Source organism: Peromyscus californicus, unplaced genomic scaffold (genome assembly GCF_007827085.1).
Source record: "Peromyscus californicus insignis strain IS unplaced genomic scaffold, ASM782708v3 Scaffold_11__1_contigs__length_118956290, whole genome shotgun sequence".
Lineage (NCBI taxonomy): Eukaryota > Metazoa > Chordata > Mammalia > Rodentia > Cricetidae > Peromyscus > Peromyscus californicus.
The window spans coordinates 70,097,228-70,110,688 of NW_026294402.1; the positions used below are offsets into that span (position 1 = coordinate 70,097,228).

General features: G+C 51.1%; 1 protein-coding gene across 1 annotated transcript in view; it reads left to right on the plus strand.

Moving 5' to 3' along the window:
- The window catches only part of Myo5c (myosin VC), a 72,059-nt gene that overhangs the window by 26,718 nt on the left and 31,880 nt on the right, over nucleotides 1-13,461 (plus strand). Inside the window, 11 exon segments of the mRNA XM_052730203.1 lie at nucleotides 43-124; nucleotides 770-910; nucleotides 3,212-3,337; nucleotides 4,258-4,341; nucleotides 6,600-6,734; nucleotides 7,202-7,299; nucleotides 8,454-8,540; nucleotides 9,848-9,959; nucleotides 11,114-11,325; nucleotides 12,814-12,979; nucleotides 13,241-13,387. Of these exon segments, the coding sequence (XP_052586163.1) occupies nucleotides 43-124; nucleotides 770-910; nucleotides 3,212-3,337; nucleotides 4,258-4,341; nucleotides 6,600-6,734; nucleotides 7,202-7,299; nucleotides 8,454-8,540; nucleotides 9,848-9,959; nucleotides 11,114-11,325; nucleotides 12,814-12,979; nucleotides 13,241-13,387 (1,390 nt within the window).

Below are 13,461 nucleotides of genomic sequence, written 5' to 3' on the forward strand. Positions count from 1 at the left end.
CCTGTGCTTGCTTTCATTTTAATTTGTTCCACTGTGTTTCAGTTTTGAGACCTTTGATGTCAACAGCTTTGAACAGTTCTGCATCAATTATGCTAACGAAAAGCTGCAGCAGCAGTTTAACCTGGTAGGTGACGTGTTGTCTTCCCGGGGCCAGCGAGGCGCGGTTCTGATCCCTGACTCAAGGCTGCACGCATCCCTGGAGGGATAGATAGAGTTGTACAGGGAGTTCCTGTGCCACCCAGTGGTTGTTTCTTGAAACTGCAGCCCCATCTTCGGCTTCTTTTTTGAGCCAACTTAGGACGTTTTTCCTCCCCATCTGTAACCTGTTTCCTTCATCCTCCGGGAGGAGCCCGAACCAGGTCCCAGGGAAGCCTCCTTGACACCCTGAACTCTAATATAGGTTTTGCCCACTGACTGCATAGCCAGTATGCTCTGTGGTTGCCCTGCCCTGGCTGAGCTGCTCCAGGCTATGGAGGCTGGTTCTGTCCCCAGAGAGCAGTCCACAGCCACAGCAAAAAAGACTCAGGGAGCTGTGTTGGTGGTGGCACATGGTGGCCCAGGCCTGAGACACCAGGAGTGGAGAATCCACTCAGGCTGGTGTCGGGGTGACAGCCAGGCCCCACGGGAGAAGCTTGGTGGCCTTGTCCCTGGGAAGGGCAGGCCCGTGTTCCAGGGTCAGACCTCCATCTGCATCTTTCAGGCTTGATCCTGCCCTTCATATACTCTCTTTGATGTTATTTAATTTCCAATTTATCTCTGGGATCCCCAGCACGTCTTTAAACTTGAGCAAGAAGAATACATGAAGGAAGACATCCCTTGGACTCTGATAGACTTCTATGACAATCAACCTGTTATTGACCTGATTGAAGCAAAAATGGGCATTTTGGAGTTGCTGGACGAAGAATGCTTGGTAACGTTCAAAACGACCGGCTTCACGCACACACCGCAGAGTAAAGTCGGGATGACTTACCCATTTGGTTGGCTATTAACTCTGAGATCCTAATGTGGGCCCTAGGGCCCTCCTACCCTTAGCACACGTATACCCTTGAGTATGAATGAAAAAACACGTGAGGAGATGACACTCCTAGGCATGGTGGAGGAGAAGGTTTATTGTAGATGTGAGGGAGAGAACAGCCAGAGTCTTCTGGGAGGGTCCAGACTGAATTGGGTCATGGGAGGAGGCGTGGGGGGAGCAAGAGGGGAAAAGAGCCGGGCGGTGGTGGCGCACGCCTTTAATCCCAGCACTCAGGAGGCAGAGCCAGGCGGATCTCTGTGAGTTCGAGGCCAGCCTGGGCTACCAAGTGAGTCCCAGGAAAGGCGCAAAGCTACACAGAGAAACCCTGTCTCGAAAAACCAAAAAAAAAAAAAAAAAAGAGGGGAAAAGAAGAGAAAGTCGAGCAAGAAAGGAGCCAAGGACCGAAAGGCTAAGAGGCCAAGACCACGTGACCAACATGGCTGGGTTATGTAGGGAAGAGCAGCCGGGGGTGGGGCGGGGGGAGCTGGAGAGGGAAAGGATGACCCTGTAACAGGTGCTGGTGAGTAGAGACTGAGGGAGGACTGCTGACCAGAGTCCACACTGATACGGTAAACAGGCACCTCAGTTAGCCATTTGTCCTGAGTCTGAGACCTCACAGGGTCTCGTGCACAATCCCTAGGGTAACAATCCAGCAGGCGGGTGTCTTTGAGGCCAGCGTGTAGGTGGGTGTCCGGGCACACAGTGAAGGGCTCCACCCTGTCTGTGTTAACTGCTAACCGATGACATAGTTTCCTTCTTCCTGGTTCTATGAGTCACCAGGAGAGGGAGCGAACAGTCAACACCATCGATTCCAGGGAGTCTCTAGGGGTTGTCTTGTTATTTTTGCCCTTTGGGAGGAGCAACCGGAAGGAGGGCCAGCCAGCAGGGTGCCTGCCCCAAGAACAGATAACCCCCAGGACAGTCTGAATGGGCTTCGGACAGTAACTTCTGACACTTGAGCAGCCATTTCTCCCCCAAAGACTTATTTGCTTAAAAATAATGATACAATATGTCAGGTCCAAAAGAAAGAGCTAACGGGTGGTGCCTATTAGCGTACCCACCGCATTCTGGCCTCCGGGCTCTCTCAGCTCCTCTCATCCTGTCCTCTACCCTAAACCTCTCCAGCTCGGGGGCTGCCCTTCCCCCAGCTTCTCATTCCCTTATTACCCTGCCAGCTCTCTTGGCCCCCTCTCCCTTAGGCCTCCGTTGGCTTCCTTTCTTCTCTCCCCCTTCCGCTCCCCCCGCCCCCCACCTCCTCTCATGGCCGGGTTCGGTCTGCTGGCTGTGTTCAGTCCACTACTTTCTCCCCGCTGCTCTGGACTCTTCCAGATGCCTCTGGCTGTTCTCTCCCTCATAGCTACAATAAAAACCTTCCCCTCAACTGTCCCTTGGATCCATCGTGTCTTCATTTCTGTACTGCTTCTTGGTGGCTCCTTCCTGGAATACTTGGTTCCACGGTTCTTCCTGATCGTTTTTTCAAGTACCACCTGTGCACCAGCTGTGGCAGGCATCCAGCCAGTGTTCTGGAATTTTCTAGAGGCAAGAGTGTAGAGGACAAGGTAGACTGTAAGTATTTGTAAGTACTGAAGTATCTCCTAAGGTGACCTGGACGTCACTGAGACTCAATGGGGTATATAATTCACCCTGTTTGGGTTGAATTTAACTAGTAGCATTTAAATGCCTGCATTAAAAACAGGGTTTTCCAGGAGCTTAGCTGGATCTTGGTTCTGGGAGGCAGAAAAGCATATATATATATTCATTCCCAGGGATGGGGTAGGGAAGACACACACCTGGTTCTGTCCTTCCCATCACTCAGAGTCAAGTCAGGCTCCCTCTCTCCTTGAACTGTGAGGCTTCTGTGAGAAGAAGAATAAAATGCTGCCTATTCTGTATTACACAAGCCTTTATTCCTAAGTCATGACATGACCATTTCCCTTCTAAATAACCATTTAAATACTGTAGTAAATATTTCATATATTACCACAATTATTATCTGTCCATAATAAAAGATAGCTGTCTATAAAGTTTAAGGTCCCATGAACGCTCAGAGCTGCTCAGAGGGAGAAGCGCCCCTGACTTGGAGGGGCTCCCTGAGGGAGCAGACGGCCTTGGTGCCCCAAAGTCAGCCTCTTCCCTCCCTCCAGTAATCTTTCACCTTGTGTCCTCACTTGAGTTGTTCTCTGCCTCCTCCTCCAGTTGCCTCATGGAACTGATGAAAACTGGCTTCAGAAGCTGTACAACAATTTTGTCAACAAGAACGCTCTATTCGAAAAGCCTAGAATGTCAAACACATCCTTTGTCATCCAGCACTTCGCTGACAAGGTACAGTGAAGACCAATGTGCGCTATCCAGGACGGGGTGTCTCTGCTGGAGTTGGGTTCAAGTCCCACTGAGGGGAACTGGGGAGAGAAGGCAGTAAAGTGCTCGCCCTATAAGCATGAGGACCCCAGTTCAATCCCAGAACCCTTTGTGGGTTTTTTTGTTTTGTTTTGTTTAAATGCAGGCATGGTGCCGCATAGCTGTAATCCCATCATCCCCAGGGAATTAGGGACCGATGGATCCCTGGGGCTCAGAGGCATCTGGAGAAGTCCAGAGCAGAGAGTGAAAGAAGCAGACTGGACAAGGGGCCAGAGCTAACTTCCAAAGAAGGGAGAATGTAGGAGAAGGGAGTGGAGAAAGAAATAAAATAGCAAGAGAAAGGGAATAGTGAGATAGCAAGAGAAGGGATGGTAGAGAACAGCTGGGGAGGAAGCCTGTGAGCTGGAGCAGGCCTGGGAGTTGGGGGGGGAGGGGGGAGGGGCGAGGATGCTAGCCTGGGAGCTTTGAAAAGTGTAACAAGTGCTTGTGAGTAGGGACTGAGGGAGCCTGGAGCAGCGTGGGCTTTGATATGCTGATAGCTGCCATAGGTATATGTCAACGGAGCCAGGTGCCCCTTCTGCCAGAAGCAAGAAGAATTGCTCCTTTTACAGACGGGAACATGTTTCACGAGTTCCTGAGGAATGTTGGCTTTTATCTAACCACCAGAAATCCTTTAGTCCAGATCGAGCTCATTTCTGGATTATATATCTGCCTGAGACCTTACAACACACACACACACACACACACACACACACACACACGCACACGCACACGCACACGCACACGCACACACACAAGGGGGCCTGGGAATATAGCTCAGGTGCATGTACAGGAAGAGGTGAGCTTGTAGCTGATGCTGTGGGCCCTGGCCTCTCTCTGCACAGGTGGAGTACCAGTGTGAAGGGTTCCTGGAGAAGAACAGAGACACCGTCTATGACATGCTGGTTGAAACCCTCAGAGCAAGCAAGGTTGGCAGGGGCCCCGGGGCACAGGCTGCGGCTGGCTGTGTAGCTGACACAGGAAGGGTGGGGTTGGAGAGAGAGGAGCCGCTGGGTAACAGCGGCTCGCAGCTCTTTTCATTACATTCTTTTTCACGGCTGAATAGGATTCCAGTGTGTGCACGTACCACATTGTGTTTGTCTTAGAGCTGGAGGTAAAGTACACGGTAGTATCTGAAAGCTTTGTAAACTGTGTACATGAGGTGGGACAGGCAGGTGACAGAGAAGGAGGACCGCTAACAGGGCTGGTTGGGAAAGCACAGTTCACATCTGGCTCCTTCATTCACACAAAGGATTGTGGGTAAGGCCCTATCCTCATTTCTGGGGACACCACAGTGAACATGACCGATGAACAAGTCTTTCCAGGGGCACCCACATTCTAGGGGAAGCCATGTCCCTTAACACACAAACAAGCAGTGTGAGGTACTCACAGCACTCCAGGAAACAGAAACAAAGGAGCTGGGGAGATGTCAGTCAGTCCAATGGCTGACCAGAAGCCTGAGGGCTTAAGTTCAGTCCTCAGCACCGACGTCAAAAAGCCACTTGTAGCGCTGTGCACCTGTCGCCATGGCGCTGTGCACCTGTCGCCGTGGCGCTGTGCACGTGTAGCCCCAGCACCGGGGAGGCAGACAGGCAGGCAGGGCTCTGGAGCTGGCTGACCAGCCAGAGTAGCCAAGTTGGTAAGTTCCAGGTTCAGTGAGAAATCTTGTCCCAAAATATAAGGCAAAGAATGACTAGAGAACATACCCAGCATCAACACACACACACACTTGCGCACACACACACACCTGCACACACATACCAAAAGAAAGAAAAAAAATCAAACCAAGTGTGGGGATGGCTGAAGGAAGTGTGGCCGGGGACACTAGGTCCTAGAACCCACTGCTCTGTGTGATGAACACTAGCTCCATCTGAATGACTCGTGGCTCAAACATTTCCTTATAACACTTTGAGAAGACGGTATTTCATAGATAGGCCTTCATCTTATAATAATTTGACCTATATTTATTTCCTTCTTCTAGCAGATCCAACCCACTGCTTAAAAAATGCTCAAGTCTTTTGACAGGTTCCTAAGTGAGGCCAGGCCTTTGCACCAATGATCATAAGCAAATGCCCCTTGGAAAACCACTCTCTTCCAAGTGGCTCACACAAGAGCGAGCATTCAGTGTTGAGATGGACTGCGTCTTGTGATAGAGTTAGTTGACTTGATTTGCTGATTATTTACTTAGCCCCAAGCTTCCCTCAGGTCCTATCCAGAAGATACAGAAGCAGCAGGGTGTCGGTCTCCTGAGCTGACAGGTAGGAACTCCAGATGCAGTCACTGCCCAGAGGCACAGTGAAGAAATGATGACAGAAGACAGACACTTGACACACCTGATGGACAGCAGAATACGGATGCCTCAAAAGAGGAGCAAATAAAGATACGAGAACAGAGGCAGGACGAAGGCTAGCCTGGGCTGTATATTAATAATAAGGTCTAGGATAGCCTGGGCTACATAGTGAGACCCTGCCTCAAAAAACGGAAGGGTCTGAGGAGGTAGCTCAGTAAGTGTTCGCCATACAATAATGAGAACCTGAGACTGATCCAGAACCCATGTAAAAAAAAAGCCAGGGACAGCAGTACACACACGTCCATAACCCCAGCAGGTAGGGAGGTGGGAACGCACTTTCTGGTCTTCCTGTATTCTGATTTGTGTAAGCCCCAAGCCTAAGGTTGTCCTTTGGCTTCCATATGCATGTCTATCATGTGTTCATGCACCTTCAAACACATAAACACACACAATAATACACATAAACACATCCACATATAAACACTGAGGTAGGGGTGTGGGTTCAGTACTGTGAGTAGGGCGTGGCTGGAAGACGCTGTCACGGCCTTGATTCTGGAGCAGGGCTTGGATCTGTAGGGGAAGTTAGAGGGCTGAGAAAAGTCTAGCTGAGCCAATGGGCTCGGTAGGGGTAGTAGGTGTCTCTTCTGCCGGATGGAGCAGTGCATACATGTAGACACTTGCACAGCTGTCCTCTCTCCCAGTCCCAGGAAGGAAGCCATAGCTGTCACCATCAAGGAGGCTCTGCCTGTTCAGTGGAGCTCTGGCTGTCGAGGTGGCTGGGGCTGTCACTCTGGGCCCTCTCATTTAGATGGCTGTTACAATTGTGAATTTGGTCTGTGCTGGGGAGGACTGTCGGCCAACGCTTGGGGACATTTAAACCCTCTCTGTTCCTTCCAGTTTCATCTCTGTGCCACATTTTTTCAAGAAAACCCTGTTCCGTCTTCTCCCTTTGGGGCAATGATCACAGTTAAATCTGCAAAGCAGGTCATCAAACCAAACAGCAAGCACTTCCGGACCACAGTAGGCAGCAAGGTACACAGGAGCGGGGTGGGAGGTGGTCGCCGCTAGGGCCGGGCTCTGGGGAGCCAGACACCTGTGGGACCCACAGTTCAGGCCTGGCTGCAGACGACAGGCCTCTTCCAGCCCATCTGTTACACTCCCAACTCCAGTTCAGCATGTCCCAGCCCCCTCCCCATCTGTGCGTAGTCATATAGTTCATTAGTCCTCTGCTGCAGGGGAGCTTGTCAGGGTGTAGGGGTGTGTTGCGGGGAGGGGTACACAGGTACTCACAGAGGCCAGAAAAGGGTGTTGGATCCCCTGGAGCTAGAGTTACAAAGGCATCTGTGAACCACGTAAATGTGGGTGCCGCTAACAAAACTCGGGTCTTCCTGTAGAGCCCTGCCCTAAAATTACCTCTTCTTACTGATCAGTTTTATTTGCCTTGATCTAAGCATCAAATCATAGCAGAGCGACCTCTGACCTCTGGTCCTGCTTCCTAGTTCCGCAGCTCCCTGTACTTGCTCATGGAGACTCTCAATGCCACCACACCCCACTACGTGCGGTGCATCAAGCCCAATGATGGGAAGCTGCCCTTTGAGTAAGTATTCCTGTCGAGGATGCCCTGCCAAGGCGCCATCCTACCATGACCAACGGTAGCTCAAGGGAGAAAGAATTCATTTGAGCTAAGGCTTCTGGAGGGGGACTCTGGAGGGTGAGGAAGGCCTGGCAGCAGGCAGCCAGGGCAAGAAGCTGAGACCTCATGTCTCCCTTCACATGCAGGAAGCAGAGAAAGTGAATTGGAGATGGGCCAAGGCTATAAACTCTCAAAGCCTGCCTCCACCCCTGTGGTTCCTCCAGCAAGGCTCCAGCTTGGAGCGATCCCATGACCTTCCCAAACAGGCTACACCCTGATCTGAGCCTGGGGGAGGCTTTTCGCATTCAAGTGACCAGGATTTTGGAGTTTGCTGAGATTCTTCATGAACCTTACACTGTTTCTGAGTTCTTTGATGATTGAAACTGTGTTGCCTTTAATGTGTTAGCGGGACTTCTCTGGTTAAACCACCTCAACCCCAGGGCTGAGCAAAGGAGCTGAGTTTGAAATGATTGTCTCCAAGTGAGTGAGACACCCAGAACCCAAGCCCCTCTGCTTGTACAGGGGGCATGAGTGCATAGGAAGGAGGGGGACTGAGGGTCAGAAGCACCCTGATATGTAGCATGAGACATCAGATGTTCTCAGGGACCCTGGGGTAAAAGCCCCTAGCCAAGAATGTAAATCGTGACTTCCTTTTTAGCCTACTGGCTGTCATTGGAGGTATTAAGTGTGTCTGTGGGCTACCAACAGTGTTAGACCTGTGCCCTAAGCCTCTGTAAGGTGTTTGATAAATGGCATTCCTCCATTAGATGGGCGCTGGAATGTAACTACCTGTGCATCTCTTTTTACCTGGAAGTTCAATCCAGGTGTTTCCCCCACAAGGTGGCCTTTTCCCCTTCACCTCCCTCAGTCAGAGCTCGTTCCCACACCTACCTACACCCCCAGCTTCCAGACTGTTTCACAGAGAGGCTGTTCCAGAACATTCTGTAGATGTTTCTGCAGATCTGCAGTGTGCCTGGCACTCTGTGTGTGTTGAGGATGAAGGGACAACAGTGTTGGATCCTGCTGTCCGGGATCCTCAAGTCCAAGCCTCCCTGCTGCACATGTTCTGGGACATTCAGTAGCTCCGAGGCCTGAACACACTGTAAAATTGCTTCAAGGTTTGACTCCAAACGAATTGTCCAGCAGCTGCGAGCCTGTGGCGTTTTAGAAACCATTCACATCAGTGCCCAGAGCTACCCTTCCAGGTAGGTTGTTGTGAGCTAGAACACAGTGAAGTCACCAAACGGGACCACATCACTGGTAGAAAGTTTACTGGTGTGTGTGTGTGTGTGTGTGTGTGTGTGTGTGTAGAACAGGACGGGGTGGGGGTGGGGGGAAGCCTTGTCAGTTTTATGGGGGCAGGTAGAGGAGAGATACAGGGGAGATGGGAGATGGGGTGTGGGTCTAGCCTGGGGGCCAGGGTGTGGACTTTGACCTGTTGTGGACTTGTTTGGGCTAAACAGGAACTGGATGCCCTTTGCCAGGGGTGGTTGGCTGTAGGGGACAGACAAGGAGAGCAAAGGCTTTTTCCTGACAAACAGAAACTTGCTTCACAAGATTTCTGAGGAAGGCTGTTTAGATTTTTGTTTACTCAATAGTAGTCCTTCTGTTTATCCAGTCAGAGTCCAGCCTGCTGCCATCTAAATGGCATCCTAAGGCACTGCCATTTGGGGGGGGGGGGGGAGAGTTCACTTTGGACCTAACCATTGTCTTCATTCAAGTGTTTGCTGAGAACGGAGGGTGCTGTGGCAATATTTTTTAAACATGCTTTGCATTTTGTAAGATGCATTATCCTAGAGGAAGGTCGGGGGAGAAATACCCGCCTTTCATCACTGTGACAAAATACCAACGTTGTTCTGGCTCATGGTTTCAAAGGTTTCGGCCCATGGCCACTTGGCTTTGTTGTTTCCGGGCACAGCCTCATGCCAAGGGGCACATGTGGACCACAGTGTCTCACTTCACAGTGGCAGGAGGCAGATAGAGGGACAAGAAGGGGTCAGGGACAAAGCCAGGCCCACAGTGAACTACATCCTCCAAATTAGCCTCATGTCCTTTGTGGTTCCCGACCCCTCCAATAGACTCGATCCGTGGGTTAATCCATTAATTAGGCCAGAACTCTCAGGATCCAATCCCTTTCAAGAGTCTCACCTCTGAACACTGCAGTGAGGACCTAGCCTTCCACATCCGAGCCTTTGGGAAACATGTAATGTCTGAACTGTGACAGACATTATGGGTATCTCAGAAGCACCCCAGGCCCCCGTCTCAGGTGCTGGTGCTGGTCCCAGCTGCCTTGTCAGGACAAGACAGGAGCTGATCGAGGACAGGGGGACAGAGGGTTGGTTGAATCAGTTCCCATAGAAGGAGCACATGCTGGGTACTTCTGGCATTGACACAGGGGAAGGACGCCAGAGCAGACTCTACCACCTCCCCCACTGTGGGGGGGGGGGACACAGTCTACTGCATGAAGAGCCTCCTCCCTGACACACTCCCCCAGGTCTCTCTGATGTTGCAGGTGGACATACCTCGAGTTCTACAGCCGCTATGGCATCCTCATGACCCAGCAGGAGCTGTCCCTCAGTGATAAGAAGGAGGTGTGCAGGGCAGCTCTGCACAGGTTCATCCAGGTTGGTCTCGCCTGCTGGGATCTCGGGCTCTTTCCGGCAGGTGCCTCTCAAACGTGTCCCTTCACATGCTGGTGAGTCAGCAGCGGCCATGCTCACTCAACAGCGGGCATCTCTTTTGGGGATCCAAACCCCTGGATTCCACTGCCATCTCCCTCACCCCCCTGCCTCATTCTCCCTTGATCCAATACCATCCTCCGTGGACCTGGGTCACAAGACATGGCCAGATGAGGTGGTGACCAAGCCTAGTGGTCACGTCACCCAGCATGGATTGAGGTTATTGCTGAAGGGATGAGTTAGGGTGGAAAAGAGATGGCAAGCCATGACAGTCAGGAAATGGGACAGGGACATTAAGATGACAAGCCATGACAGTCAGGAAATGGGACAGGGACATTAACATGGCAAGTCATGACGGCCAGGAAATGGGACAGGGACATTAACATGGCAAGCCATGACAGTCAGGAAATGGGACAGGGACATTAACATGGCAAGCCATGACAGTCAGGAAATGGGACAGGGACATTAAGATGACAAGTCATGACGGCCAGGAAATGGGACAGGGACATTAACATGGCAAGCCATGACAGTCAGGAAATGGGACAGGGACATTAACATGGCAAGCCATGACAGTCAGGAAATGGGACAGGGACATTAACATGGCAAGCCATGACAGTCAGGAAATGGGACAGGGACATTAACATGGCAAGCCATGACGGCCAGAAAATGGGACAGGGACATTAACATGGCAAGTCATGACATCCAGGAAATGGGACAGGGACATTAACATGGCAAGCCATGACAGTCAGGAAATGGGACAGGGACATTAACATGGCAAGTCATGACGGCCAGGAAATGGGACAGGGACATTAACATGGCAAGTCATGATGGCCAGGAAATGGGACAGGGACAATAACATGGCAAGTCATGACATCCAGGAAATGGGACAGGGACATTAACATGGCAAGTCATGATGGCCAGGAAATGGGATAGAGATGTGAACCCAAAACCAAGACAGAAAACAAATACGCACCTTGAAGTAGAAGTTTCTAGATTGTGATTTTGGGTTTTCTGTCTTGTGCCTAGGTAATAGCAATGGTGTAAAAATCTTTTGACTCAAAAAGGCCTTATTTCTAAGTTATATCTTTCTTCTCCTCCAGGATTCTAACCAGTACCAGTTTGGTAGAACCAAGATTTTCTTCAGAGCAGGACAAGTGGCTTATTTAGAGAAACTCCGCTTGGATAAACTGAGGCAGGGTTGTATTGTGATTCAAAAGCATGTGCGGGGCTGGCTGCAGAGAAGGAAGTTCCTCCGAGAGAGACAAGCTGCCCTGACAATCCAGCAGTACTTCCGGGGGCAGCAAACAGTGAGGTAAGTGGATAAGGAAGGTGGCACTGGGGTCATACTGATCATTCCCGGGTCAACAGTGGGGTATGCTGGATCCATGGAGAGCAGCTAGATCATAGGGCTTTCTAGCTGATATACCCAGAAGGAGGAGCAGCTAAGGACAAGACCTTTCTCTTGCTCCTTGGACACAGGTGTGTGGGGGAGGGGGTCCCCACCAGTGACCATGAGCCTAGATATGAAAAGGGCCTGTCCTGTGTGCCAGCTCTTCCCAGGAAGGATGACTGTTCTTTTTCATATCATCTAATATGGAGATTATTTCATAGTTGTTTTACTTATATTTCCTGGCCATTCACAAATCCACTTCCTCCATGGGCTTATGCGTTCTGAAGGGAAGAGCCTACGTTCACCTCCAGACCTTTAGGCTGATGTTAAACTTTCCTGTACTGAGCCAGATAATAACTCTTTGAGGCTTTAACCGTTCGTGATCTTTGATGCAGCTTCTGCTGCTATAGCCTGAAAGCAGACACATTCGTCTGTTTTCTTTTGCTGTAAGGGAGGGCCTGAGGCTTGACACTTTATAAAGAAAACGTTTGTTCAGATTACAGTTTGGGAGTATGAACTGTTTTGGCCTCTGATAATGGCCTCTATTGCTGTGATACAGTGCAAAAGAGGAAGTAGCCAGAAACCGCCGTGTGGGAAAGGGGCCAGGTTCGTGGGGCTCCCTCTCTGTGTATAAACCCACCCGCATTAAGTGTGGTGGTGTGTCCCTGGAATCCCGGCACTCAGGAGACTTCCATGTGCATGTGGGCACGTACCTGTGCACGTGCATCACACTCACACATACACACAAAAATAAAGTAAATTTTAAAATAGAAAATAATAAGGATAAAAACCTCCCCTTAGCTCTGACTCATATTAAGCCATTCAGAGGCCATCTTCAGTGACCTACCTTCCACCAGGCTACCCCTTATATCACAACCAGGGCCAGGTGTCCAGCATATGAACTCTGCGGGGACTCACTGAAGGCCAGCTCCGGCTACATCAGCTGCTGTCGGTAGTGTGTGTAGAGCAGTCACAAGTGTGTTCAACCGAGGCTTGAGGGTCTCCGCAGAGTTGACCCTTAGATCATAGTCTGCCAACTCCAGATCCGCAGCTTCCAACCCATCTCTCCACGAATGGATGAATGAATGCGCAAATGGGGTTCCAGGTCACTGTCATCCTCACAGTCTGGACGTGTGCTGTGCACCTGTGCACGTGTACAGTGCCTGTGCATTAGCTGGCTCAAGCAGACACATGTGGGAGATCTCACGTGGCTCCTCCATGCCAGAGTGACCCACACTGAAGTCAGGTTACGCACAGACCGGCCTGAAGTTGCGTTTGGACAAACCACTTAATGGTAGAGAAGTAATTACCTGAGAACTCCCCTCACTGAAAGATGCTGCCCACGCTTTTGGTTCACGGTGAAGGCTGAGGCTCTGGCCACCCACTCACACTGCCATCTCTTCACCCAAGGAAGGCCATCACTGCCACCGCTTTGAAGGAGGCCTGGGCAGCCATCATCCTCCAGAAGCATTGCCGAGGGTACCTGGTCCGCAACCTGTACCAGCTGATCCGTGTGGCCACCATCACCATTCAGGCCCACACCAGGGGCTTCCTGGCCAGGAGGCAGTACCGGAAGGTATGGAGTGGATTCAGGCTGCTGTTCCTCACTGTACCTTCCAAAATGCAGGGGTTCTGGTGAGAGAGGCATCCTCACTGCCCTGAGGGTTGCCTGAGGGGTTGCTTCAGAAGTCTGGGATGAAGGGCTGGGTGGGTCAATGGTGGGAGACTCCTGTTCTGCACTGTGGGAATGCTCCTGGGCTGGCTCTCCTGGTGATGAAGGACCTGGAGAGAGAGAAACAAGAGGTCTGGCTGACATTTCACGAAGCTCCGTCTCCAGTTGCTGCAGGAGCACAAGGCTGTGATCCTTCAGAAGTACGCGAGGGCATGGCTGGCCCGGCGCAGATTCCAGAACATCCGCCGATTTGTGCTCAACATTCAGCTGACTTACAGGGTCCAGCGTTTGCAGAAGAAGCTGGAGGACCAGGTAGGCATGTGTGTGTGTGTGTGTGTGTGTGTGTGTGTGTGTGTGTGTGTGTTTATGCGTGTTCATATGTGTAA